At 43.6% G+C, this 26327-nt stretch overlaps 1 protein-coding gene across 1 annotated transcript in view; it reads right to left on the reverse strand.

Annotated features, from left to right (window-relative positions):
* Window positions 1-254: 254 nt before the first annotated feature.
* The window catches only part of LOC138515755 (dentin sialophosphoprotein-like), a 41477-nt gene continuing 15404 nt past the window's right edge, over window positions 255-26327 (reverse strand). The window contains exons 2-7 of the mRNA XM_069630457.1: window positions 18855-18919; window positions 18666-18713; window positions 10463-10507; window positions 9278-9325; window positions 5764-6207; window positions 255-4627 (exon numbers count right to left, since the gene is read on the reverse strand). Of these exons, the coding sequence (XP_069486558.1) occupies window positions 2417-4627; window positions 5764-6207; window positions 9278-9325; window positions 10463-10507; window positions 18666-18713; window positions 18855-18908 (2850 nt within the window). The 5' untranslated portion in view covers window positions 18909-18919 and the 3' untranslated portion in view covers window positions 255-2416. The remainder of the gene's footprint in view (window positions 4628-5763; window positions 6208-9277; window positions 9326-10462; window positions 10508-18665; window positions 18714-18854; window positions 18920-26327) is intronic.

Raw genomic sequence — 26327 nt, forward strand, 5'->3', positions numbered from 1 at the left:
GACGTCCTAAGATTTCCAGTCACTTGCACAGTGTTCCAAACCAGTAACACACCGTGTCCGCGCACAGACCTTGGAAGTACGTCCTTCAGTAGTTCAACATCAGACTACACCTTTTTTCCTAAATGTTCTCTGGGTCTTTCCGTGTCCAGAGTCCTGGTCAAGAAGTCATACTAAATCAACACTTATATTGCTGCTACCGATAGTAACAGAAGCACATATTAAATGCTGCATGGATGGATTAAAAAGTGAAACAATTAACTTAAAAACCTGTGTTTTATTTTTCACATATAAATACTGTTATTCAAATACAAACTCATTGTGCACATTATTAGCAGCTCACATTAAAATGTTCTGTTATGAGGTAATACTTTTTCAAAAATCTGTACAGCGATGTGAACCTGTATTAGTGCACATTAGAAATATATTAAATATTTAGTAGCTACCTCAATTATTTAACACTTGAAAGCAATTTCAATCACACAAATATATTAGAAGTAATGGTCTACGTATATCTTGTCCATCGCGTGGTCTCCTTTGGCGAAATCTTTGGAAATGTTTCCATCCATTGGCAGGACAGATTAGCCCTGGGGTATTAGGAATCCACATCGCGCTTAAGCATTTTAGCATCCTTTAAAGTTAGTAATATTTTTTTTTTAAGCATGTTTTAGTGCAGACAAAGATCCCTAAACCTGCTAAAAAATTAAATATTAATAATACACTTAAAAATATATATTTTGGCAATTTATATGATGAATCCAGCATCTTCAAGGAGAATACAGGGATAATCTCAGCATTTTGGGGCTTTGTTGTCAAGGATATATAAACTTTGTTGGCAAGTGAAACGAAAGGGGTTGGTTATGATATTAGTATGATGCCGTATGGCAACAGCTAAAAACAATGCACAGGCACGATGCAATCAATTTCCTGCCGGGTGGCATCTTTAATCTTCTAGATGCTAATAATTTGCCCTTGAGGCAGGCATCTGGGCGTGCATGCTCTGGATATTTCACTTTCTGATTAATTCATATGTTCTTTTGCTCCTCATATTGGTGTCCGAAGTTATAGAGGAATATGGCCACGACTGGTTTCACCTGGCTTGATGAAGCAAAAATAATGGGTCTGCTGCCAGCACCCCTGCATGAAGATATTATTGAGGTCCCTCCTTCTACCAGAGCCAATCATTTCAACGATAAGTGCTTGACTGTACGTCCTGCGTGATAAATGTTGGAATTGATCCAAGGAAAGAAGGGATGAATAACATAAAAGAAAACTAGGCAACCATGCGAACATGCTGGGAAAGGGTTTACTAAAATCTGGGGTCAGAAGTAGAAGAAATGGAAGGAGATAGAAAATAGATGAAAACAGAGAAGAGAACAAATTCCAACAGAGACCAACTTTCTATAATCCTATCCCCCTTTACGTACCCCTGAAGAGCCTACGTGAGCACATGGGGGTCATTGTGATGTAGAATGCAAAGGAGAAAGCAAATGACCTCACCTAACAGAATATGGGGCAACTGATCAGGAAGGCTCTTGAGCACAAGTGAAACCTTAGTCAGAACGAATAAATAGCAAGTTGTTAATAAATAACCGAGGAGCGAATTTCATCCAGCTAACTACTATTGCACATATCAGTAGTGTTCCTGATGCAGTTATTAAATAGCGCACAGTGTTGCAACTATATCCAGTGGTTGAGGGTTTCACCTTGATGAGATATATAGTGTGGGGGAAGACTGAAAAGCATTTCAATATTTTTTGAACAATTATAGAATTATGCTTTGAAATGAATACATTACGTGAGAAATGCATTGCGGGTGGCTATTGATGTAGCTTATTTTCCTGATGTTACATGCAGGGGCATTACTTGGTGATTTAAGGAATCTACATGATTCCCTTCCCAGTGTCTTTGGAATTTGAAGGCTTCCTTGGGTTTTGCTCCATTTGTTGCTGTCCCCATGCTCATTGGGAGTCAAACCCAAGTTAAAATGCATCACTAAAACGGGAACATACCAACTCTATAAGGCGGAAAAAGAACAGGCAAATGTGTACACATCTAAAGTTGCTGAAAGAATGTCTACCTTTACATAAACAAAGAATGCAGTACAACAGTAGTGCTTGCAATCCTGTGTTATATTCCTCGTTCCTGCTTTCTTTGGGATGTGATTCTCCATTTTACACACAGGTTTTAGCTGCAAGAGTCCACAAAGAGCACCAACGTTTCTAAAGCTTCTCATTATGTCATCCCATGGAACGATCAATATAATCTAAGATAAGCAATATCATAGTATGACTGTGATCAACACAGATTTTCTGAGGAATTACCTGTTCATTGTATCTTCCATAGGATGAAACAAAAAATGTGCCCTACACTTTTCGACTTTAACAAAACATGTCACACTGATAATTTGTGCAAAACCTTAGTAGCCATCTTGACAGTCATTGTCATCAGCATCACCCATTGGTTTATTATGATAGACATCAAATACTAGCTTCCTGCTTTCGAATTCTGTGCTTTTCGATATGCTCTCATCTTCTTCACTGCTACTTTCACTGGATTTACTGGGCATTGTTTCTTCGGATTTGCTGTCGTCATCTTCTTCAGATTTACTCTCCTTTTCCCTGCCCTCTGCTGGCTTATTCTTGCTCTCATCAGATGTGCTGTGTGTGTCTTCTTTGGAGACATGACCACTCTCCATTGACTTGCTCTGGGATCTGCTCTCGTGTTCAATGCTATCTTCCCTTGAATGCACTTCTTCAGATGACAAACTTTCTTGAATAAGTTTGCTTTCACCATCTCCCTCCTCTTCTGTAGATGTGCTGTTTTCTTTAGATGATCGGCTACCAAGATCATTCGATTGGCTTCCTCTTGTTTCTTTTGATTGGCTGTTGACATGCTCATTGGATTCATGGCTGTTTTCTGTAGATTTGCTCTCAGCTTCTCTGGATTCACTGCTCGTATCCCTGGTTTTACTGACACCATTTTCCAAGTCACTACTGTCTTCTCTGGATTTGCTGGCCTTGCTCACATTGGACTCATTGCTTTCTTCTTTGGATTTGCTTTGGATTTCCTCTGTTGATGTACTGTTGTCTTCATTGGATTTGCTGGCTTCTTCAATGGATGTGCTGTGATATTCCTTGCTGTCGATCTTATGGTTTTCTGTGGATTTAATATCATGACTATCCTCAGAGCTATCAACATCTTCATTTGATTTACTTATATGTTCCATTGATTTGCTGTCCTCTTCTGTGGATAGACTGTTAACATCGTCAGTCGTTGCATAATCTCCTTTGGTTTTGCTTTCAGCTTTCTTGGGTTTAATAGCATCTTTTTTCAGGTTGGCATCATCATCATCGCTGAAGTTGCTGTCTGGTTCACTTGATTTGCTACCCGTTTCTTGTGATTTGCTTTTATCTTCTGTTGATTCACCACCTTCTTCATTTGATTGGCTCTGGTCTTCCTTAGATTTGCTTTCATGTTCTTTGGACTTGCTATGTTCTTCAGCGGATTTGCTTTCCAATTCTTTGCTATCTTTTGATTTGCTGTGATCTTCATTTGATTTGCTGTGATCCTCAATTGATTTTCTGTGATCTTCAACTGATTTGCTGTGATCTTCATTTGATTTGCTGTGATTTTCAATTGATTTGCTGTGATCTTCAATTGATTTGCTGTTATCTTCTCCTGATTTTAGATTTTCTTCATTGGAAACACTCTTATCATCGTGGCTGTCATCTTGCTGACTATCCTCGTTGGATGTTGTGTCATCTTTAGTGGATCCCATGTTATCAGGTTTTACTAATGTTTCAGTATTGCTGGTCAGTTTGGGCTTTCGCATTGATTTAAGACTACCGTGATGTTGATGTGTTCCCGCCTTTTGGACTGTTTCATGGCTGTTTTCATTTGAGTTTGTTACGGTGCTGTTGCTGCTTGCAAGTGCCATGGGGTCATCCCCTTGCAGTTCCAGGTCATCCGATTCATTGCTGTCTTCACGGGTGATTTCATCACTTTCAGGATGCTTGGCAGACTCTCTGGTGTCAAGAGCATCTTTATCAGCATCATGGTCTTCTTCATCCTTGCTGGCACTTTCACTGCTGCTGCTGCTGCTGCTGCCTCCATTGCCTTCATCAATAACATTAATGGTGATGTGAGCTTCAGGCTCATTACCAATCTTGTGAGGACCACTAACATCATTTTCACCATCATTGTCAACAACCTCAGCATTTTCCAGACTGTTCTCCTTGCTGTTGTTGGTATATTCATCAGTATCAGTGGCAATGTTTACAACTAATGCATCATCGCTATCATCATCATCTGCATTTGAATTGTCTTCATTATCGTGTGTTTCCTGGTCAGCGTCAACAGTTTTTTCTTGGCTTTTGTCTTCTGTGGAAGTAGTATCCCCGCTGCCTTCAGTCGCCTGAGATTGATCATCATCTTCGACCTGATCATTGTTGGAAACGTCAATGTCTGGATTTTGTGCTTTCCCCTGGATGTTAGAGTCGTCCTCATCATCGGATTCGTTGCTGTTGCTATTGCTTTCAGTGCTACTCTCAGCATTTGCGATGTCTCCACTGTCGCTGTCGGAACTGCCATTGGCAGAAATGTCTGGGTTAGGATTACCCATTTCTCCCTAAATGATAAAGAGACACAAAGAGTTTCCTGTTATAGCTACTATGACATGTGAGCTCGAGGCCCAGACTAGACAATTTATGAAAAGGTAAAAACCATTTGGGTTTTCAGACTGATGCCTAAATGATCACCTCTGATATTCATATTATGAACATTTTTCTCTGCCACGTTCACTGTGGAGAGTCTGAAGATATAACTGGATTTTACTATTCCATAGTTTCCTGAGCCCAGCCGTAACAATTTTTATAGAAACGTTTCATTAATGACATTTAACTTGGCTAACCCACCATGGCTCTGATTATGAGTATTACAGCATAGTAAAAACAGGCAGTATTTGCGAATGCTACCTCTTTTTAACTGCATTGCAGCATTTTGACCTTTGAGGTATTTACGGAATTGTTCCGTTCTTAAATTTACATGTACTTACTATTTTAAGAGCAATTGGCGTAATTGTAGGATTGCACTGGTGGGTGTCAATGCCACCGCAAATGGGAATTGTGATGGTACGCAACATGAAGAGAGCTGGCCAATCACTCTAAATGGAATCTTTTTTGCTTTCGACAATATTTTGTATTTAAAGCCAATCCTCCCAAACGTAGTTTGTGACCTTTACACACCGTACTTCATGAATTGAAATAAAATCATCTTTTCAATGTTTTAACTTCAACAAACTATTTAGCAACAAAGCACACTTGTGCTATTGAAAGTCACCCAGCAGTTACGTCACACGTAAACCAAGGGTTCGTAGGTTGAGAGGACGTTGTCGTGCCATCAAACCGTGAACTGACGCTCAGAAGAATCAACTGAGTGGAGTGAGTTCAGTGTGGGCTTTAAACATCATATTGGGGCACAGGGTCACTGGTTGAAATCCTGGCGGGCATATTGGCGCCGTATTTTATAGAGCTTAGAACTAGGAGGAATCTAGCATGAAGAACATCTATCGAATCGAAATCTATTTCTAGGCACATCAGATAAAGACTACTTATAATTCCTTGTAAAAAGTGCTTATCAACAACAATGAAAATGTAATATTCTTGCAAATAATGTAGAAGATAATGGATATTGCAGGTCATCTGCTGTCGTATTGCAAGTGTGTTTACCCTCTGCATCAGAAGTATTTGCATTTCAGATACTTACTGTACACTGTTTATGTGTGTGTCCTTCATGTGTGTGTGCTTCTTCTCTGCTGTTATCACTGTCATGCTGATCACCATCTGCGCCTAATTTCTCTTCAGGGCTCTGGTCATCACTCTCGTTTAGCTCATTCACATCACTGTCTTGGGTGCTGTCTTCGATGGTGCTGTCCTCTGGGCTGTCGTGATCTAAACCATGGACATGAGGATCGCTGGTGCCCTGCAAAACCCCAGGAGAAGAGGCATCCGCGTTGCCCACTGCGGCATCTTCATGGCTGTGGTCAGATTCTTTGGCTCCATTATCTCCACCAGAAGCTTTGACCCCAAAGTATGCGTTGTTAAGGAAGTCGCTGTCGATATCATGGTTTTCGTAGTCATCGTTTATTTCACTGGTAGGTTCTGCAGTCACGCTTTGCTGGTTTGCGAGCTCTTCACTTGACTTATCCAGCTGAAAATATAAGAGATCAGAAGGAGGTTGATGGAGGCGCAAAGGGGGATTCCACGCGTGCTTAATGTACACATATCTGCACTGCATGTTCGGTTTCACCCATTGTCATGTAAAGTCAAATAGATAGGTCAAAGTAGCCATTCATAAACACTTCATTGCCTGATTAGTTCATTTTCAACAAAAACGTGGGAGCTCGTTATAAATCATTTATATTAAATGGTATTTTAACCATGGGACATGGTATGTTTGCACACATGTGTAGGCGCCAAATTCTGTTCATTTGCACAGTGGGGAGCAAATGTGCAGGGGAAATGGCGTTGTAAACACGTGAACATCACCTTTTTCCCTGCATATTTGCACTCCGCCGTGCAATTGATTATACAATGTCTACCATGCATGCCTGGCAGGTGGCATTTACAATTACAATCAAAAGCTGCCTGCCATGGGAGCATGGTAGGCAGCATTTATTTGTAATTGTAAATGCTGCCTGCCATGTGAACATGGTTGGCAGCATTTAATTGTAAACATTGCCTGCCATTTGAGCATGTTGGGCAGTGTTTAATTGTACACACTGCCAGCCAAGCGAGCATGGCAGGCTGCATGTAAAAAGGATCCCTATGGAGTCTGCCTGCTTTATGCTGGTGCATGAATTTTGCGGGCTCCATAGGCATCCCCAACGTTTGTGCTGGCACAAAAATGCATGCTGGTGCAATAGCTGGGACATTTGTATGGCAAAAAGGAAGGGAGGTGAGGTAAACCTAAATTGGGTTCTGACCCTAATCTCCATCATACAAAAGGATGAAAAAGAGCCATACTGTAAAGACAATGGGCCTGATCACGACTTTGGCGGTAACGCCGGCGATATTACTGCTGGTGGTATTAGCCCTACCGTCGAACTCCCCGGCGCTAATAGCGCCGGATCACGAGTTTGGCGGTAATGTTAATCCCCATTCCCCATTGAGCCCATTCGGGAATGCCCCATTCCCCATTGGGCTCAATGGGGAATTTTCGTGCTCTTACCGCCGGCAGATTTCCCGCCGGCAGTAATAGCGCGAATTTTCGGCAGATTTCCCCCCAGATAAGAGCTGGGGCGTAATCCGCCGAAGTCCTGATTTGGCGGACCCTTAAATCCGGCGGTAATAGCGCTCCCGCCAGATTTAAGGGTTACCGCCAAAGTCCTGATCAGGCCCAATGTATTAAAGGCTTACGCAAGCCTTTTATGCATTTCCTTTATGGTACGCTCATGGAAAATAGCCCCTAAGGCATTCTCATGCTGGTGCAAATGCTGGGAATTCCAATGGAGCCCGCTGGGTTTATATGCTCCATAAAGCAGACAGACTCCATAGGGATAGGGATCCCATAGGGATGCATTGAACACGCTGCCTGCCATATGAGCATGACAGGCAGCGTTTACTCATTTGCACGGCGGAATGCAAATCTGTAGGGCAAAAAGCATTTGGCAACTTGGCATGTTTTACTGCAATATGGGCAAAGCTAATATGCTGCATGTTCTTACATGAACAAATTGGCCTACTTTGATGCAGCCAGTATGGACATTTTTTTTTGTTTACAGTGGCATGCCATTTTTACTGGAATTATGGACAAAGCAAACAGCAGTATGTTCTCACGTGAGATACTGGCTTATATATAAATTAAAAATTCAGACATGTCATTTTCCAAACCACCTTATACTCAATGTTTGGGGTAGATTCTGCCCTTCCGTTCATGTTTCACAAATCATTCAACTATTTTTCTGAAATTATTTTAACATAAAATAAATCTTATTCATATTACTCAAGTAGTAATTTTTTATCACTATTAGGTTGTGTGACAGTTTCAATTCCATAGAGTTTCACAATGCATAATGAACCACGCAACTAGGGGTTTTGCAAATGTCCACTAAAACTATAAGACCTTGCGTTCGGTTTGGTGCAATGTGTGTATAGGTATGTCACAATGCTGGCTTGTATTATCACAGCCAGCATAAACATATTGGGCCTCATTCCGAGTATGGCGGTAAGGGATACCGGTCACCGTTAACGAGACCGGTGCCAGTAATCCCTTACCGCCACATTCCGAGTTCCCTTTGCGCCCTCGTTCTTAACGCCTGCTTTTAGCAGGTTTTAGGGATGAGCGCGCAAAGGGGCTTTTTAGCCAATAACGGTGACCGTAAAGTACGGTCACCGTTATTTGCAATTTCCCCATTCCCATTGAGTCCTATGGGGGCTCATTTGGGAATGGGGAAGGGCCCTGGGGAATGGGAAATTACCGCCCTGGTCAACTCGGAATAGGGCAGTAATTTCCCATTCCACCAGGGCGGTGCCGGTACTGGTCCGGTGCCGACCAAGGCGCTACTACCGCCATTGGTTAGCGCCGGACTCGGAATGACACCCATTTTCTTTTAATTTAATTTCTGACAGTATTGGGAAATCAAACACAACTATGTGTTCTTGCCTGAGGATATTGGCACCTATTGGTGTAACAACAAGGATGTTTTTGGGCGCAACCAGGATGAAAATATGTCCTTACACAGTCAGAATACTGGCATATGTTGTGAGGTCTTAATGAAAATGTGTTGGAAAATGTGCACTGTCGGTAATTTGAAATCTGTTACCCTAAATCACTGATTGTAAACTGTGGCTTTTTACCCAATTTTTCAGAGAAAGTGTGCTGTAAAATGCATACTTTTAAACTCTTATGCACCCCTCTCAAATTGTTCTTGGTTGGGGCTCCCCCGCTATGCTCGGTCGCTCTTACACATTCACAAGGAACGTTTACGCAACTGCAATTTACACATCCACCGGCCACGACTGAGGCCTTTGGCTAAGTACAGTTCTCTGCAGTACTGAAAGCATCCCATTATCACATGCACAATGTCCCCAGCACTCCTTATTTAGCAGAAAACAGTCGTTGGATTCTCTTGGTTCGATTTCGTCTATATTTATCTTAAGCAGTATTTTCACAAAAACACTGTTATTGGAACATTAACTGTATAATTAGGTCTTCCACAGTTCTAATTTTAACATAACCAGCATGTACTGCAAACAAGGACAATCCTACGCCACACTACCTGCTCCTCCGAACTGTCTCCTTGTGCTTCTCCTGACTCTCTGCTTACCTGTGAAAATAAAAGGATGGCGATAGTAAAGTTATTGTACCCAATGCTCATGCATTTCAACTTCAAGGGCCAAAACAACTGCATTTCAATAGACGGATGCACATTTCTATCACTAGCAGAGGACATGAGTTCCTGTTATTCTAATCTCTCCTTGGCATATGGAATAGAACGCAATTAGGAAACCAATCTGTGGTGGATGGCATTCGTGAGATAAGGCTTGGTAACCAACTGGAATTACTTTGGGTAGATCTGTTTCAATACTTATGGAGACATGGCCCATGCTTGCTCTTTCTAGGGCTGGAGTCTACATTATGCAGCTCTCCAGAGGTACTGGACTGTGGTTCCCATGATCCCTCACCATTGACTATGATGGCTAGAGCTGGAGGAAGTTGTAGTCCAAAACACTTGGAGAGTCAAAGGCTGCAGCCCCCTGGTAGGGACACAAGTGTACCTCAATGTTCATGACAAGAAAGGGTGAAGAATGTAGTGGTTGCTTATCTCCCTGTGTAGTGGGGTGCGGATTAGCAGTTTAGACAGGTCTGCTCCATTTAAATGTTAGGCAAATGCAGAAATATCAAGAATGGCAGGGCGGTGCCGATGTAAACTACTGAATGAAAGACGCAATGGATGCGGGTTTGGTGGTTGGGGGAAATAATATGGGTGTGTGGGAGTAGTTGCAGAAGAGTAGTGGCGGTTGTTAAGTGTCTCGAACTTGTCAATCACTGAACGGTAATATCCAGTTGGGTTTTCAGGATATACACAATGAATCTGCACGTGCGCAATAAACACAGAGTCAACATCATAGGGCTATATTTCCATATTTGTTGGTGTTCCTGAAAGCCCAACTGGAATTTGATATTGAGTGGGTTGGTGGGTGCCTCTTTCATTTGAAGGAAGGCAGGAAAGCATGGAGGGCTCAGACTACAATCGTTATAATAAACATGTAGGGTGAAGAATGCATGATAAATGTTGGGGGTAGGAGTGTGCTACAGCTATTCAATGAGGAGTGGAAGGCCTTGAGGAAACAGCCGTAACTCACCTTCAATAATTTAGGGAAGGAAGGCTAATGCCAAAACTTTAGCTAAGGGACAAATACAATCATTGGAATTTGTGGAGGATCAGAGTATCATTTCTTACCGTTGCTGGTGTTGGAATCTGGGATAATAAATTAGTATTTTGAACCTGCAAACAGAGGATGAAGGGTTGGAGTTCAATGTCTCAGAAAAGTTAGCATTTTACAACCCACAATTATTGTATATTTAACATTAACAACAAAGGCCTATAATGCAATAAAAATGAATTAAAAGTTCTTAATATCCCAAGGGGTATGAATGGATTCATGTTATTAAATACACCACCATCAATTCTTTCTTCATCAACAAGATCATCGTGATCTTAGAGCACACAGACACCAATGTTACAACTGACAGCACACCACAAATCCCATCTCACAAATCCGCCACTGCCACCCTAGCATCCATCATGGCCACACTGTATGCAGACAACATCCTCCCAGCCTCTGCATTCAAGGCCCTTGTGACTGAAGCACTCTTCCATTGCCTGGCAATCATCAACAGCTCCCTCACTCAAAGCACCTTCCTCTTGACCCTCATGGCCGGACAGATCCTCCTGCTTTTCAAGAAGCCAACTCTGAACCACAGCAACCTGAGCACCTATCACCCCATCTCCCATTCCAAAGTAATATCCTTGAGAAAGCGCTAGCCATTCAACTTCTCCAACTCATTGGCACCAACAGCCTCCTTCAGTCCTACAAATCTAGCTTCAGACACATATACAGCAAGGAAAATGCTTCCATCCAGATGATCAACAATGCCCTTAACATCTTCGATCATGGCCATCCATGACGCCTGGTTCTCCCCAACCTCTCAGCTGTGTTTGACACAGTAGAGCACCAGACAATCAAAGACATTCTGCATCGCTCATGGGGATAAGTGAGATTGTCCTCTTCTAGTTAAAATCCTACTAACTGCTACCAATTCACCTGGATGGAGTCCTCCAGATCACCAACTCTACCCATCACCTGTGGAGTACAGCAAGGATCCATCCACTCCCCTGTAATCTTCAGCCTTTTCACAGAACTGCTTTGAACCCTCTTGGCTCCACACAACATCCATATCAACCAATATGCAGGAAATGTGCAGTTCTGCCTCAAGATATCCTCGATGAAAGGCATCCATGTGCTCAAGGCCTGCATCACATTGATCCAGTGGTTGATGTCCAGTGCTTACCTGAAGCGCACCACTTCCTAGGCTGGATTCCTACTGTATACTAACAACACAGGACACCCTGACATGCAGACCTGGCTCACTTCTATGAGCATTGAGGACTTCCATCAGCTGACGACTCACACCAAGTCCTTTGGATTTGGCATTTACAGACACCTCTGCTTCAAGAAGCATATAGCAAGGAAGACTTGGTACCAGCTTTCCCTCCTGCAGAAAATCAATCACTTCAGCCCAAGAACAACTTCACATATGCTGTTGGAGCGTGTCCACTCCCACCTGGATGGTGGAAATGCCTTTCTGAGTGGCCTCCCACAAACTGCCCTTATACCCCTGAGATGTGTCCTACATGCTGCAACATGACTCATCAAATTCAACCACATCAGCCTGGCCCCCATCAAACTGCACTGGCTTCTGCTGGAAGCATGCAGCATCTTCGAATTCTGCTGCATCATCTACAAGGCTGTCACCATGAAGTCCCCAAACTACCTCGCTGAGGAACTCAGCATCTCCGGAGGCCTACGATTAACAAGAAGCAACAACATTTGTAAACTTGAACTCTGCAGGTGCACGAAGGAAAGAGGCAAAAGACAGGTCTTCTCTCTCTCTCTAAGCCCCCAGACTTTGGAACTGCCCCCCTGTCAACCCCAGACACACCCTCTCGCTTGTATATTTCAGGAAGGAGCCCAAGACCCTCCTCTTCAAGGATTGGATCCTTCCTAACACATAGGTCCACACACCGTCCACTCCCCACCTAACCTGGAACTGGGAGATTTGGTCTGCTCTGTTTCCTCTCCTAGTTGCTTGTAGATCACTTGCTGCCAAATAGCCCCACCTCCCCCTGTGCCTCTCCTTTGTATCTCTGCTTCCCTCACTGTGTACTTCCCACTATGGCTTGCAGAGCACTCTGTTGCTTCCAGTAGCCAGGTCAGTGCTCAATAAATACTGTAACAATAATAATAATAATAATAGAATTAACAATAACAGTATTGTACTGTTTCTCATTATCTCAGACATTGGTGTGCCAGTGTGTCTCGGGTATTGATGGCAATAACACCCATCTGTCATGGATTGCCTTCAAGTAACTGAGATGCTGCTGATAATGAGTTTCGTAAATCTCAGTGGCACGCAGGTAGAACATGCCAGGGTCCTCTCAAAATGGTTCCTAGAGAAGATGCCGTCAGCCATATCCTTTTTGTAACTACACCATCATCCCTTATGCCAAAGCCTTGACTTCATTTTTGTTAGAACTTCACCTTTATTTTTTTTTAAGTCCTTGCATGGTCATGAAAAATGGTAAGGAGGCACAGCCATCAGAACTTACTTCCTGTATTATTATTTGTGGCTCCATGCTATGGATCTTTGACCCTTTGGCCCATCACATTTTCTTTCATCGAGATGGGGGTGATAACCAGCCTAGATCCACACGTCCACAAACAGCAGGAGTCGTAGTGAATGCAGTGATGCTGGCGTAGATTGCAGTGATGCTGGCGTAGATTGCAAACCCAGGCCAGGCTTCAATGGTTAAGTATTCTTGTGGGTAAAATCACATTGGGCCTCATTATAACCCCGGCGGTAGCCGTGCCGGTAAAAACAGCACTGCTGCCGCCACAGTCATTTTTTTTCCGCGACCCGGAAATGGGGACTTACAGGGGCATTACATCCCCCGCGGTCCCGGCAATTCCCCATTGCCGGGCGCCAGGAAAAATTACTCCCCATTCCCATTTGAGTCCGATTGGACTCAATGGGAATGGGGAGGACGAATACAACCGGCACTGTGTACAACAGTGTCGGGGCATCCGTTAAGGTCTGCAAGCGGGTGCCGTTCCGCCCGCCAGGTCAGACCTGGCGGGCGGAAAGGCCCCCGCTCGCAGAACTCGGAGTATGCCAGTCCGGTAACGACGGTGCCGGTAGCTTACCTGTGGGATGTATTTACCCATGCATCCTAGCCCTACCTCAAAACTGTGCAGTACTGACATGGAAAACATCATGATGGCCAGAGCTTCCCAGAAAATGCACAGGGAAATGCATGAAGAATAGGCTGCCACTCATTTTTGCCGATGTTATGGGCACAGAAGGACGCTGCCTAAAACCACCATTGGACTACCCGCACAGTAGTCTGAAACCATTGGGAATGGCAATGCTGATTGCCAAATGCAACCTAGAATTGTGGGGAATTAATTTCTTAAATCCCAAAAATGGGTGCAGTACCAGTACTCACCACTATCCAAAAGCCGGCGTTTTAAAACCACTCTGTTTCCCTGAAGGCAAGTCAAAATGCCTATTTTCAAACATTGCAATATGTGCAAAATATTTACTGAACACCAGCAGACATTTGGCAGAATGGAGTTTTGTGTGCCTACAAAATCTGGGAAATGAAGATCATAAGACAAGGTTTATAACAAGACTGGCTGCGCTGTGGATTTCAGCAGTTTAAGTTGCACTGGATTGAAAGACACTAAAAAAAAAAAAAAAATCTAAATGTTTAAATTGACTGAGTGACCTACTTTTGAGTGTCACATAGGTTGCAATTGTTTAAATGTCATAGTTTTGCACTTAGAATCAGCATTCTAGCTGCATGTGTAAAATTGCAAGTTAATTTAAAAAGCAACAAATAACATGACAGTAGCTGAAAGTCTGGCTTAAGGAACTTGATTCTGCCTGGCAACTACCCCCATCAGCAGTGAAACTTGAGTCACCACTGTGTTCCCAGGCCAACCTTCCTTTTGCTGCCCACACTAAGGATATGCCATCTATCTGATAATTGAATTACCTGTGCTCTGCAAGAGAGTGAACAAAGCCCTCTTCACTCAGGCAAAGGTTTTTATTACCGCAGTCGTAAAATGTAGCTTCCTCTTGGCAGGAGCTGGGAGGAGCACTGCCTGTGAGAGCAAGCTGGCTTGGCAGAAACTGGAAAGACTGGTTTCTATACCATGTGACCTGGGAAACCACACCCCTTTGGAGCCAGAACATAACTTTAAAAAGATGAATAACTCATAGAGCGGGCATGTGAAAATTTTATAAATGACACCATAATTCTTGTGATTTTTCTGCCCACATTTTAAGAGGTTTTTCGACCCAGTGGCATGTTCAGGGGGGTTTTAGCGGAAAAATGGATATTACTCTAACTGTATGCATGTTAAAAATCTGAAACTTCATCAGTTAATGTCCATACTCCCTGCACACATGTATGTAAAGTTGGGTCAATGTCAGAAATTGAAAAATCAGTTAAAAAGTGAAATATCTGCCATTTCTGAATGCAAGCTCTTAGAAACAGCAGATTTGGACAGAGACATGGCTAAATTCAGCCACACCATGTATATGTAATTTCAAACAACTGTGTAACTCTGAAATATGTCTTTTATTATCAAATATAGAATGGGTGCAATCTGACAGAGGAGTGTCCTATCTGCAAGCCATAAAATGACATCCCTCTGACTCACAGTTCATTCCCCAATCAAATAAGAAATGGAAGTTTGACCAATTAGAAGCTGAGAGAGAGGTAGGGTCAGTGATGCTAGAACACACCCACATTCTAAACACATAAAAGCAGACAGACAGGACAGATAGGGACTTTTCAATTCCATTTGCTGCAACGCACTCTGCCGGACCATACAACATCCAGAGATCCATACTTTACCTCCATCAAACCTCCAGAGAGCCAAACTAGAGACTTCAATCTATCCAGAACTAGAGACCAGACCAGAGGGAGAAAGCAGTGCTGTACCCAGAGGGAGAAAGCAGTGCTGTACCCAGAGAGAAAGCAGTGCTGTGCCCAGAGAGAGACCCGAGCCCAGTCCAAAACCCTGACCAGATCCGTGATGAGGCCCATTTCACTCAAGAATATAGTGTGAGTACCTAGAAAACTGTGCAGAACCAATCTCTTAGTTAAAATAATATAATTCAATCTATTTAATCTAAGTAGAACTGCCTCCTAACTGTCACCTGTCATTTGTAAAGCTGCACTTGTCTTTTTTGAACTTTAAAATTTCAAATCTGAAAAACGACCTTCACAAAATCGCTCATATCTCCGCAACCGTTTGTGCTAGAGACTTGCAATAACTTCTATTTGAGAGCTTAGAATCTTAGCTTTGAATCGCACCTAGAACCGCATTCCTACCCCTTATCGTTTTACCGCAATCGCGGAACACGCATTCGCAAATTTTACCGCAATTTGCAAATTTCTTCACATGTAAAAACTGCTGCTGCTTGCCTTCCATTTGCCAGAAATTCGTTTGACCTGCTAACTATCCCTGCATCATTGCTAGTGTGAGTCTGGACTAATATTAACTAGATACCACTCACCCTGAACCTCTGAAAAGGGAATAAAAAGCATTTCCAGCATATTTCTCATCCATTGCTAGCACATATCAAAGCATTGGGCCTGTGTTTTCAAACTTCTGTAGTCTAAGCTTGCTGGGGTGAACTGATTTACATTGATTGCATTTCTGAGAACTGTGTGTTTTCCTTCCATTTCCTTGCCTTGCATCAAGGGGGGGAGGGGATTGCCAGAGAAAAGTGATTACATTGTTTGGTTGAAATCATATTGAGTATTTTCTGTACTGCATTCATTGAATATTGCATCCACCTGAGCTTACATAAAGCATCCTCTACCACATTATACTTTTGTTCCTATTTACCAGTGTGCTACCTTATCCATTTCATGTCAACTCATTAGTGATTATAAGAAGTGTGCTAGTGCCAGATTCTCCGTTGTTGATCTTTATCATATCAGATTAAGTGTGCTATTCAATTATTAATTTATTATAAAGTGTGATATATATATATTTTAAATTATCAAATAAACCTTTTAAACTTGCAAAACAGAACTACTTCTTGGTTCAGTGGGGTCAGGGGGATTCCAAGAGAGGGGTGTTATATAGGGGTAGTCATCCAGAACGCATGAACTGGACCTAAAGATATATCAATAAGGGTTTTCATTCAGTATTATAGACTAGGCGTTGACTTAGCTGTAGTGTTGAATTGAATCCTCTTACATACCGGCACCGTCATTACCAGAGCGGCATACTCATAATGAGGCCCATAGTAAAGATCTTTCTCTAAAATATAAAGGCGGGCTCTTTGGTGTGGTTTTCAAATCTATGGGGGATGGAAAACCACTTGTGTTTACCTTTCCGAACCTGTCAGCAGAGATGGGAGTGCAGAATGAAAAAAAGAACCCGGAATAGCTAAAGAAAGAGATTCCCCACTTCCCAGAGAGAGCATTCTCTAGTGGCCAGGCTGTATTCCAGGTGTGCATGTCGCAAGCCTCCACCCCCCATTTTCTGAAGTGTAGATTGGAGTCCCGCTGTACACAAGGCCTCTTGCCTGATACCCACTCAGGCCCCAGTCAGGTTGGCTCCTATGCTAGCGTGGGGTGATGAATTGGTGCCAGTGAAGGCATTCTCTGGATCCTGCCTCCTAGCAGATTTGCAGGGCCTATGGGTAAATGTGTGGGTACTGTGGATTTTGAATATCTGCTTACTGTCCTCAACGGTGGGAGGTATTTCTCTCCAAATTCAGGTCCCTTTGTTAGTGTCCGCTGTTTGAGAAAAAAAATGTGCTCCTATGCACAGATTGGCTTTACTCTGCAAGTTGCCTTTGTTAAGCAGTGACACTCCCTCTTTGGTCAGCAGTTCTTTTTAAGTGTTTAGAGGTGGTCAGTGTTCTATGGCTGCCCTTTGTATTGCGTGTTGCTCATTTTTTGGCAGCATGTAAAGCAGTGGAATCGGCCATGTCCTTTGTGTTCTGGCCAAAAGGCACCTGCAATTAAAATGTACGCATATTATTTCTCCACTAACCACTGGAAAATGATCTCACGTTGGTGAAAGGTCAGTTATAAAAACAGAGAAAAGACTTCCAGTTGGCTATGTGTTCTCAAGCTTGCTAAGAACATGGCTGATACATGAACATACAGAACATCCGGCATTCCTACTCTACAAAATAACTCAAACAATATTTTACATATATTTCATTTTTGAAAACATAATTGTTTTATTGGGTTTGGGCTTTTAGGTTGTCGCTTTTGCAACACCTGGCGGAGCAAAAAAGCTTCTGCTATGGCTAGTGGCAGATGGAAATACATTGAAATACACATGATGTGTCATTATTCCCTCCTTTTCTAACATTCGGTGTGTGCCTCATTTGCAATTGGCTGCACCTGCTGTCACTTTTAGAAGAGTCCCAGGTGGCCTCATTTGACAGAACGGTATTCATTTTGCGCCACTTTCTTATTGAATGGTGATTTTTATCAGGGGAAATGTCGTGACTGTTTGTGCTGTCCTTTGGTCATGGCATGCAGGTGGCGTTGCGTGTTGTGTTTGTTTCACGTTATGTCATGGGGAAATGACCTCTTGTTGCTGCACGAAGCCGGGTCGGCTCATGCTGTCAGTTAACTTAGTGGGGGCGTCACGCTTGTGATTGTATTTTAACAGGAAGCATACTTTTACTGAAGAGCAAGGTGCCCAGTCATTACAAGCTTAATCACAAAGTCCATCCTGCACATGGTGACTATAACAAGTGTATAATGCAGTTAATTTTGCATGTGTGGTTGCACCTGGCATAAATCGGCTGCACCTGGACATGCAGGAATAACCCTTATTCATGGAGATTGCGCCAGGCTTCGGATGCCACGAGTGCGGCATGTGATGCACACTTTCGGACATGACTGTACAACCAGCAAGCTTGACCTTACCTATGGCGACTTACTAGCCCTGGGGAGTCCTTTTAGGTTGTTCAAAGTTGTGTTACCAGATAACGACAACCCCTGCTCATGTGGGTGTCATGTGTTAGCATGTGGTGAATACATCGGGCATATAAAGGCATGTGTAGCTGCACTGGAGGCGTGAAAGTCAACACCTATTGCAAATTCGTATTGTTTTTTCTTCCGAATGCTTTAGAAAATGATGCATTCGTTTGGCAAGTCATGTTTTACTGGCAACCCGTCCTCCTCTATTTAAACAATACTTTGAGGATACTGTGCATACATCTGGTTGACATGTATGATCTAGAGCTTTCAACAGCAATACATGAGCATGCATTGAATAAAAAGACATTTCTTTGAGTCCGTCATCAAAAGCCTCTTTGTTTCTCCTCACCTCAAGTTCTTCCGAGCTTAGAGAGTGGTCATCTTCATGCTTCTCCACCTGTGAACATGCATTAACAAAGTATTTATTTATGCATTTATAAAGCGCACATGACCCGAAGGTATCTAGACGCCGTTACACATCAATCCCATTAACAAAGTTACAGAAGCAAATTACAAATCAAATAGTCGTACTACTTACAGGGAAAGCAAACGCAAAACCCAAAAGGCAGGTGAGAAGCAACGCCGCCTTCATCGCTGATTATTCTGCAAATGAAATAAGAGTCTGTTATCTACCTATAAAGTACAGCAAATAATATGAAATAGCCAGACTGTCTTATGGCATAAGGATCTGTGTGTGAATAAGTTACACTTTTGACCTAAGAGAAATCATATTATTAGGACCCACTTATATCGATACACTTGTGTTGTTTTTTACTTTTGTATTTGTTGTATGTGATATGATCATTTTTTATGATGTGTGATTAATAAAAATTGAATTATATGGCAATGAAAAATATGTAACGGTATTGATGCCAGCCAGGATACCCATTCAGATGGGCACTTTCCTGTTATTGAACTTCTTTTTGTATAATATAAGTACTTCTCCATGGAGTAAGAAGTTGTGAATCCCGCACTGTGGATTAAGCTTATTTGAGAATAGTGTACTGTAGTAACAACCATGTCTGCAATGTGGATCTTACTATTATGACTATTGTTATTTTATTTTCCCAGAGTTTTGGGGTTATGAACTATAATAGAACCTCCCTACAACCCCATGGGAAATGATAAACAATGAGTGGGAAATCCATAGCGGTTGGTAACAGCTTGCCAGAACAAGGTAACATGCCAGAGCAAAGCAAGGGCCTTTACCAATGGCTGCAATGTCGTTACCACCTGCTGAACCGGTGTTTATCACTATAAGCAACCTGGCACATACGTCTCGCTCCTGATGGTATTGAGGGGGCATATTTGTTTTATAACATGCTTGAACGTTGAGCCAGTTCAGGTCACAAAGAAGTACTTCAAACATTTAGAAAATGGCTGCCATGAAAATGAGAAATGGAGCTCTTTCATAACTGAAAGATATTTTTTTCTTCAGGCAGAACCATGCCTTTTGGTGAAGATGGTGAAGAAACGGCATGTCACAGGCACAACAGCAACCAAGGAAGACAGTCACAAAGTAAGTCATCGTTTTTAAACACATGGTGAACAGCAGGGTGGCCCACATTCAAAGCAATCTAATGTAACAAACACTACAGGACCTCTTGTCCAATTAACACAAAAGTGCCTTTGGTGGAAGTTGTGGGGAACCATGAGTTTTGTTCATTGTAGATTGAGAAATACTCCCTGGGTTGCAAAATCACCATCGTGTGACCCACAGTGGTATCCTGACCTCCTGCAATGCATTTTTCGTGGCTCGTGGCCCCCCATGCAAGTACCCAGACCTTCGTTCACATGCATCGCTACACGACGCCACCCACTTGTGCACCTTTCATGGATTGCAGAACCTTTGGAAGTGGTAGAGTATCACCATAAGTCAGAGTATAGGTGTCCATTAAGAGTGCAGACCGTCGGTAGGGCTATGCAGGTCACATCCATGATCCAGGACGGTATTATTATTATTATTATTATTATTAAAGGCCAAGTAGAGCTCCCACTAGTGGTAGGAGTACCAGGGTCTGGGTTTATTTCCTACTCTCCTTTGTCTGTGTCCGCGGAACTCACCAGCTTCCATTACTGCTGCAGAGATTCTCTGTAGGGCATTCGTGTCCTCTACTCCTGCTTTTGGGTTTCGAGCCCAACTGCTGTACCCCTAAATATTGTACTCCATGAGTAAGGGCAGTACAATATATCTTTGTGGAGCATTTGCAGAAAAAAACACCAACCCCTTCTGATGCAACCACAGCTGAATCGTCTGGGAGTTGAATTATTGGCCCATAAAGACTCAAGGAAGAAACATTGCAGCAGTGCAAGTGTAATCATACGTTTTTAATGCCTTTGGGCATCAAGGCAAAGGACTAGGACAAGACAAACATTGCCTTCTATAAATATGCATTGAAATATTGTGTTGGGCACTATTGCAATGTTTGTCTACATTTGTACCAGTGAAAGATTTCTGAAATACCACCCAAGATCCACCATGTGAATGTCAAGGCCCCCCTTCTGCTTGTTGTGGGTGTTAAAAGATCAACACAGGCAACCAATTTCGAGATACAAGTGCTTAGTTGCCATCTATTTATTCATGTCTCTGTTCATCCAGCCCTGTTTCTATTTGCCGTGCACCCCGTGCGTCCATCAATTACTCAAGCAATCTGCTTCTTTGTGTTTGCTGTCCTCTTGTTGCTTGGTCTGTCAATCATTTTGCTGGTGGGTCAAGTTTGCCCATCTTGGTTGCTGAACTCTCATAACAATCGCAACAGAACTTATATCATAAAAGGTTTAATAAGGAGAATTTAAGCTGGTGTTGTGGCGGTAGAGATCTGTAAGAGATCTGTAATACACTGAATTTAGCGGGTCGTTCTGCAGATCACGACTCACACTACAGGCTATTCTTGTGCCTGGTTAAATGGTAAACATTACAATGGATTGGTATTTAGGTACCGTAATCTTCGCTCATACCTTTTGTTGTATTTGAGTTATAGATCAATCAAAAAATATTTGTTACAAAATGATTTTTCCATTTCAGCTTAGTCGATAGAATAGTGTATAATTGTAACCAAAATGTCTCTACATATTTTGTCGTGATTAAACATCATATACTTTTTAAAGGTGCAAAAAAGATACAAAGTTAAAATATCAAAAAATTGACAATGATTGCCAAAATGCCAACACGTGTTTCGAGTTAAAACCCTCTTCTCCAGGGCTAAATGGATGGGTGAGTTTTAATTAACTGCTCTCTAATATCTTTAAAGTCAGTAAAAGAGGACACCCTAAATCTGTTTTTGTCGCAGGCATTAACGTCAATTCATAGTCCTGTGGTGTTCCTAATACTTTTAGTGGTACGAAAAGTCTGTGTTTTCCAGAGAGATGTATATATATCTTGTATGTAACTTTGTATCTGTTTTGCACCATTAAAAGGTATGTGATGTTAATTTGCTATAACAATGTGTGAAACGTATTGATACACCAGAGAGCTCACACTGTAAACAAAACAGGATGCCGGGGTTCATTTCCGCCATGCTGTTGGCGAAATTGGATTTGAGGCCTAACATCCTGCCCGAGATTTGTGTCAATGATGCAGGAGAGAGCTCTACTATTCTATCACACACGTGATCAGCATTCCATCAGTTGTTACACTGTGAACTGAAATGTCGGCTTTACACAGCATCATGGTCCACCCTACAGGACTGACACACACCCATGTTATCACAAAGCATTCTTCCCCTCTGCATCGCTCCCTCCCTGTGCTCATAGTATCTATTGCCTGATTTCCTATCTCACTCACTTCCTTTTTCCCAGCAGACTAACGTCCGGATACCCCTGCCGGGTACCACAGTACACCTCTCCACAGACAAGCCTGCGCGCTCTGATGCCTCTGCATTAGTGATTTGGCAGAGCATAAAAGCATTCTAACAATAACACAGCATGTTGGTAGTTAATTACACAACGTTGGCCTAGTTTGCGCTATATCATTATTAACTAATAGTAAAAAGAGTTACATATTTAAATCCGTTCAGGGACAGGCAAGAGCATTGAAAAGCAGGAACATTCATAAAAGGGTGTCCGATGACAAAAAAGGCCTTGTGTTCTACGCAGTGGCAAATATTATGTAGTAACTGGGGTTCTGCTGCGCTATTTTAACCACCGCCATCTTCCGAAAGAGAACTCCTTGTGGTAACTGTGTTTTGTCCATGCACCTTTACTGAACAGTATTCGCTTGTAAATATGGCGCTGAAAATACCACAGCATAAATGTTTAGCACTCAGTAAAGCCTCGTCCCCGCGCAGCACAGGGAGGTCCGTAGAGCGGGTAGGAGAAACATGGCGAATGTTTAGTTCTGCGTCACTGCCAACTGTGCCCGTCAGCGCTTCACTGTTAGGCTGTAGGAAGCGCAGAAATAATCATACTTTATAACAGGGTAACCACGTTTGAGGAGCTCCCACAGTGGAAACCCCATCTCATTTTCCGGAGCTCAACATTTTGTGCCTGATTCAAGGAGTGCTTTCCAATGGGGGTTTTGCCAGTATAAAATGCTCCTGTGAATTAGGCCTAAACGGATGTCTGAGGCAAGCATACCAGCATAACAATCTGCCACCTATTCTAGGAGGGCACTCACTGCCCTCTTAAAATGCAACATTGCTTAGCCGGCGCAAACGAGACTGGAGATGTGCGCAAAGTGCCCACATGAGGGAGTACCGGGCCAGTCTAAGACATGCATCTAACGGTCTCCACAAATGAGCTCATCCTGATGTTTTTCTCATTGTGCCCACATTTATTTTCACTTCCGTTCAGATGGTTGAAAATAAAATGGCGAAGTTGTACAATGCAAGCGGGCCTTCCCAGAGCGCAGGGGTCCAGGTTAACCATCAGCGTGACGTGCATTTTCACCTCCCTCTCACATGGCCTCATTTTAAGTGGGGCAGAGTGGCAACTTGGGGTGTAAAAGCAAGGCGTTGTGCTTCTTGCCTCGTTTTTACCCTCACCGCCGGATTTTGATGTATTGACCAAATGGAGGAGGGACAAGGGGCGGAGGTAAGATCTCCACAGTGCATTCCTCCTGTGTCTTGTCAGTGCGCTTCATTTCGCACTTGCATGTCATATTTAGGCAGGTGTGAAACCAATGGATTTCCTCGGAATCCGCACGGGAAGAGCACCTGCTGAAGAGCAGATACATTCCATGGGAACCCATTAGTTCACGCCGACTTCAAATTATATTGTGAGATCAGCGTGTACTTTTTCACAAGGCGGACCGGAAATTGATAGGGTAAAAGCTAGTGCTTATGCTTTCCAATTCCCCCTCGGCATCATGCACTTTCAAAATTGAATGCAGCGGGACCCCACAGCGTGTAAGTTCTAACGTTGATGCTGCAGTGCATGTACATAGCATTCTTTGTAAAATTCTACTGGCAATGGGAAGTGCATTTTGACTTGTGCCAAAATGCACCTGTGACTGAAAGCTGTCTCTTAGGGACCCACGCCCCGATTGGTAATCTTGCACACAACACGTATGCATTGTGCACGCGTAATTTGCGCAAACGTTTTGTCAATTGTGCCGGTTCTTCTACTGTCAGGTGAGTGCTCATTGAAGCATGGAAACCACAGCAGTAGGTGCTTTATGAAATGTGGATTTTCACTCTTGCATGTTAGTGCCGAACATGTTCATTGTTCAAAGCAATGGCCCTTTTAAAGATGGTCTTCTACAGTCCAACGCAGTGATCTTTACCTGTCGGTATGCCCCCCTAAGGGGGGATTGGAGCATTGCTTTAAGTGGGCGGGGCTGAGCCCCAGCAGTGCTCCAATGCAAACATTGCGCACAACAGCCCTTAGATGGTACACCAGAGACATGCCAGGATCCCAGGGCCGGCCTTAAGGCACGGTGGGCCCGGGGACTGTCTGGGGCACCATTAGCCCACCAGGGCGCCCTTAGCCACCTGCCTCACCAGCTAGGGGGAGTCTTTCAAGGGCTCCCCCGAGCCGGCATAGTGGGAGAAGGCGCGGCAGGCGCCCTATTGTTATTGGGGCACATTTAATAACAATAGAGTGCTGATGAGATGATTACCTCCTGCTCAGACACGGGAGCGAGGTGGGTTTCATTAGAATATGTTGCTCATGCGTTCGCATGAGCGCCCTATACCAGTGATTAACTCCCCGCTGTGACGCAGGAGTGAGGAGGTTTTCCTTAGAATGTTCCAGTGATTAACTCCCTGTTCAGGCATGGGAGCGGGAAGTTGAAACAAAATGTCCTCTCCTTAGCATTGGCGGGGTGGGTGGCGGCCACATTTTTTTAAACCTCCCGGGGCGCTACCGCCGTTAAGGCTGGCACTGCCCGTCTACATCTAATTTTAAATTCTTTGAAAAATCCTCTAGTGGGGCAGGTTGAAAAAAAGACGTGCTTCAGCCAAGTCAGAGTGTCTGCTTTTCCAGTGCAGGTTTTCTGGGATGGTAAAGGAGGCGCGTACGCAATGTTTTTTGCTCGAGGGCGGGGACACGTTTCTGCACTTTCCCATAATGATCTCAACCACTTGACAAAATGATGCCCTGTGAGCGAGAAAGGGTCCCTCATTAGGCAGAGCAAACTTTGTGCTCGTGCCAGGGGGGCTTCGTTGAAAGCCCTGATGATAGGGTTGGAAGGCGCTCTGCCAGAAACAGCCCTGTGTGTCACGTAATGACATGCACGACGCTGCTGAGCTGCAGGCCCTTGGCTCGTCGACAAAAAACAACGCGAGCCTAGAAAGCTGTAAATGTGTAGGTTGGTGTTGACAAGGACGCAGCGCTCCCCAGAAATGATAGAGACGAAGTGTTGCAGGCTGCTTTTCCTTCTGACTGGCTGTAATCTTGAAGAAATTACAGGGTTTGGCTTCATTTGGAATGGGGACAGCGCAAGCTCGGGCTTGAGTTAAAAACGGAGCTCCCTCCTCGGGGGCCCAAGCTTTGCCGCACCCTGCGGTGAGCATTTCAGACCATTTTACTGAACCATTTGCATTCTGGGTGACCAGCTGTGTTAATAGCCGTAAGACTACCGTGGGTGGATGCAGCCAAGAGGACCATTTCAGGGCATCCCAAGGTGAGGGGGGGGGGGGTGGGGGCGGCTGGGGCTGGAACGGCCAATCATCTTTCAGCAATGTTGACATTTGGGGCCCGATTTATGGACATTTTTGCACGGTTCAAACTGACTTTTCACTGCTGAAAAGTGACTTTGCACTGCCGACACAAACCCTGATTCGTGGAACTGTGCAAAGTGTATTTCTGCAGTGCAAAGTGTATTTCTGCAGTGCAAAGTCTTTTTTGCTGTACAAAATTAATTTTGCACTGACTTTGCAGTGCAAAAATACACTTTGTACAGTTTCATGAATCAGGGTCTGTGTCGGCAGTGCAAACTCACTTTCCAGCAGTGCAAAATAACTTTGAACTGTGCAAAAAATTCCATGAATCAGGCCCTTGGACTCAGAGTATACTGGCGGAACCAGTGCTTTAAGTGGGCCCAGGCCAGCCGGGTCTGGGCCCTGGCAGTCTCCAAAAAGCGGGGCTGAGCCGGAGCCCCTCGTTCCCACAACGCCATAGCGGGACACATTATCCCGCCACAGCCATAGGCACGACGGGAGATGCGCCCCCCATTTAAAGTCAGGCAGCTGTGTGACTCACAGAAGTGCAAGCCAGCCACAGCATCGCTGAAACTAGAAGTTGCAGTTTCAGCAAGGATGTGGCTGGGACTTCTGTTAGTCACTGTAACTTCCTCTTGTGATCCCTCACATGCGGGGGTCACAAGAGGGAGTTATGGTCCTTTTGTTTCCCCTCCCCAGGTCACTGACCCTCGGCAAACCTGGGGGCTCAGTGATCTAATCTGCAGATTATATCATGGAGCCCCCGGGTTTGCAGACGGTCAAAGACTCCTTGACCTTGGTGATCTATCTGCTCAGAGCACAGATCACCGAGCCCAAGGTGTCTTTGTCCATTGGCAAAGCTTTATAAAAGACGGCTTGAAGTGTGTACTTTTCAAGCCATCTTTTATAAA

This window comes from Ambystoma mexicanum, chromosome 6q (genome assembly GCF_040938575.1).
Source record: "Ambystoma mexicanum isolate Mex_15411 chromosome 6q, UKY_AmexF1_1, whole genome shotgun sequence".
NCBI classification, from domain to species: domain Eukaryota; kingdom Metazoa; phylum Chordata; class Amphibia; order Caudata; family Ambystomatidae; genus Ambystoma; species Ambystoma mexicanum.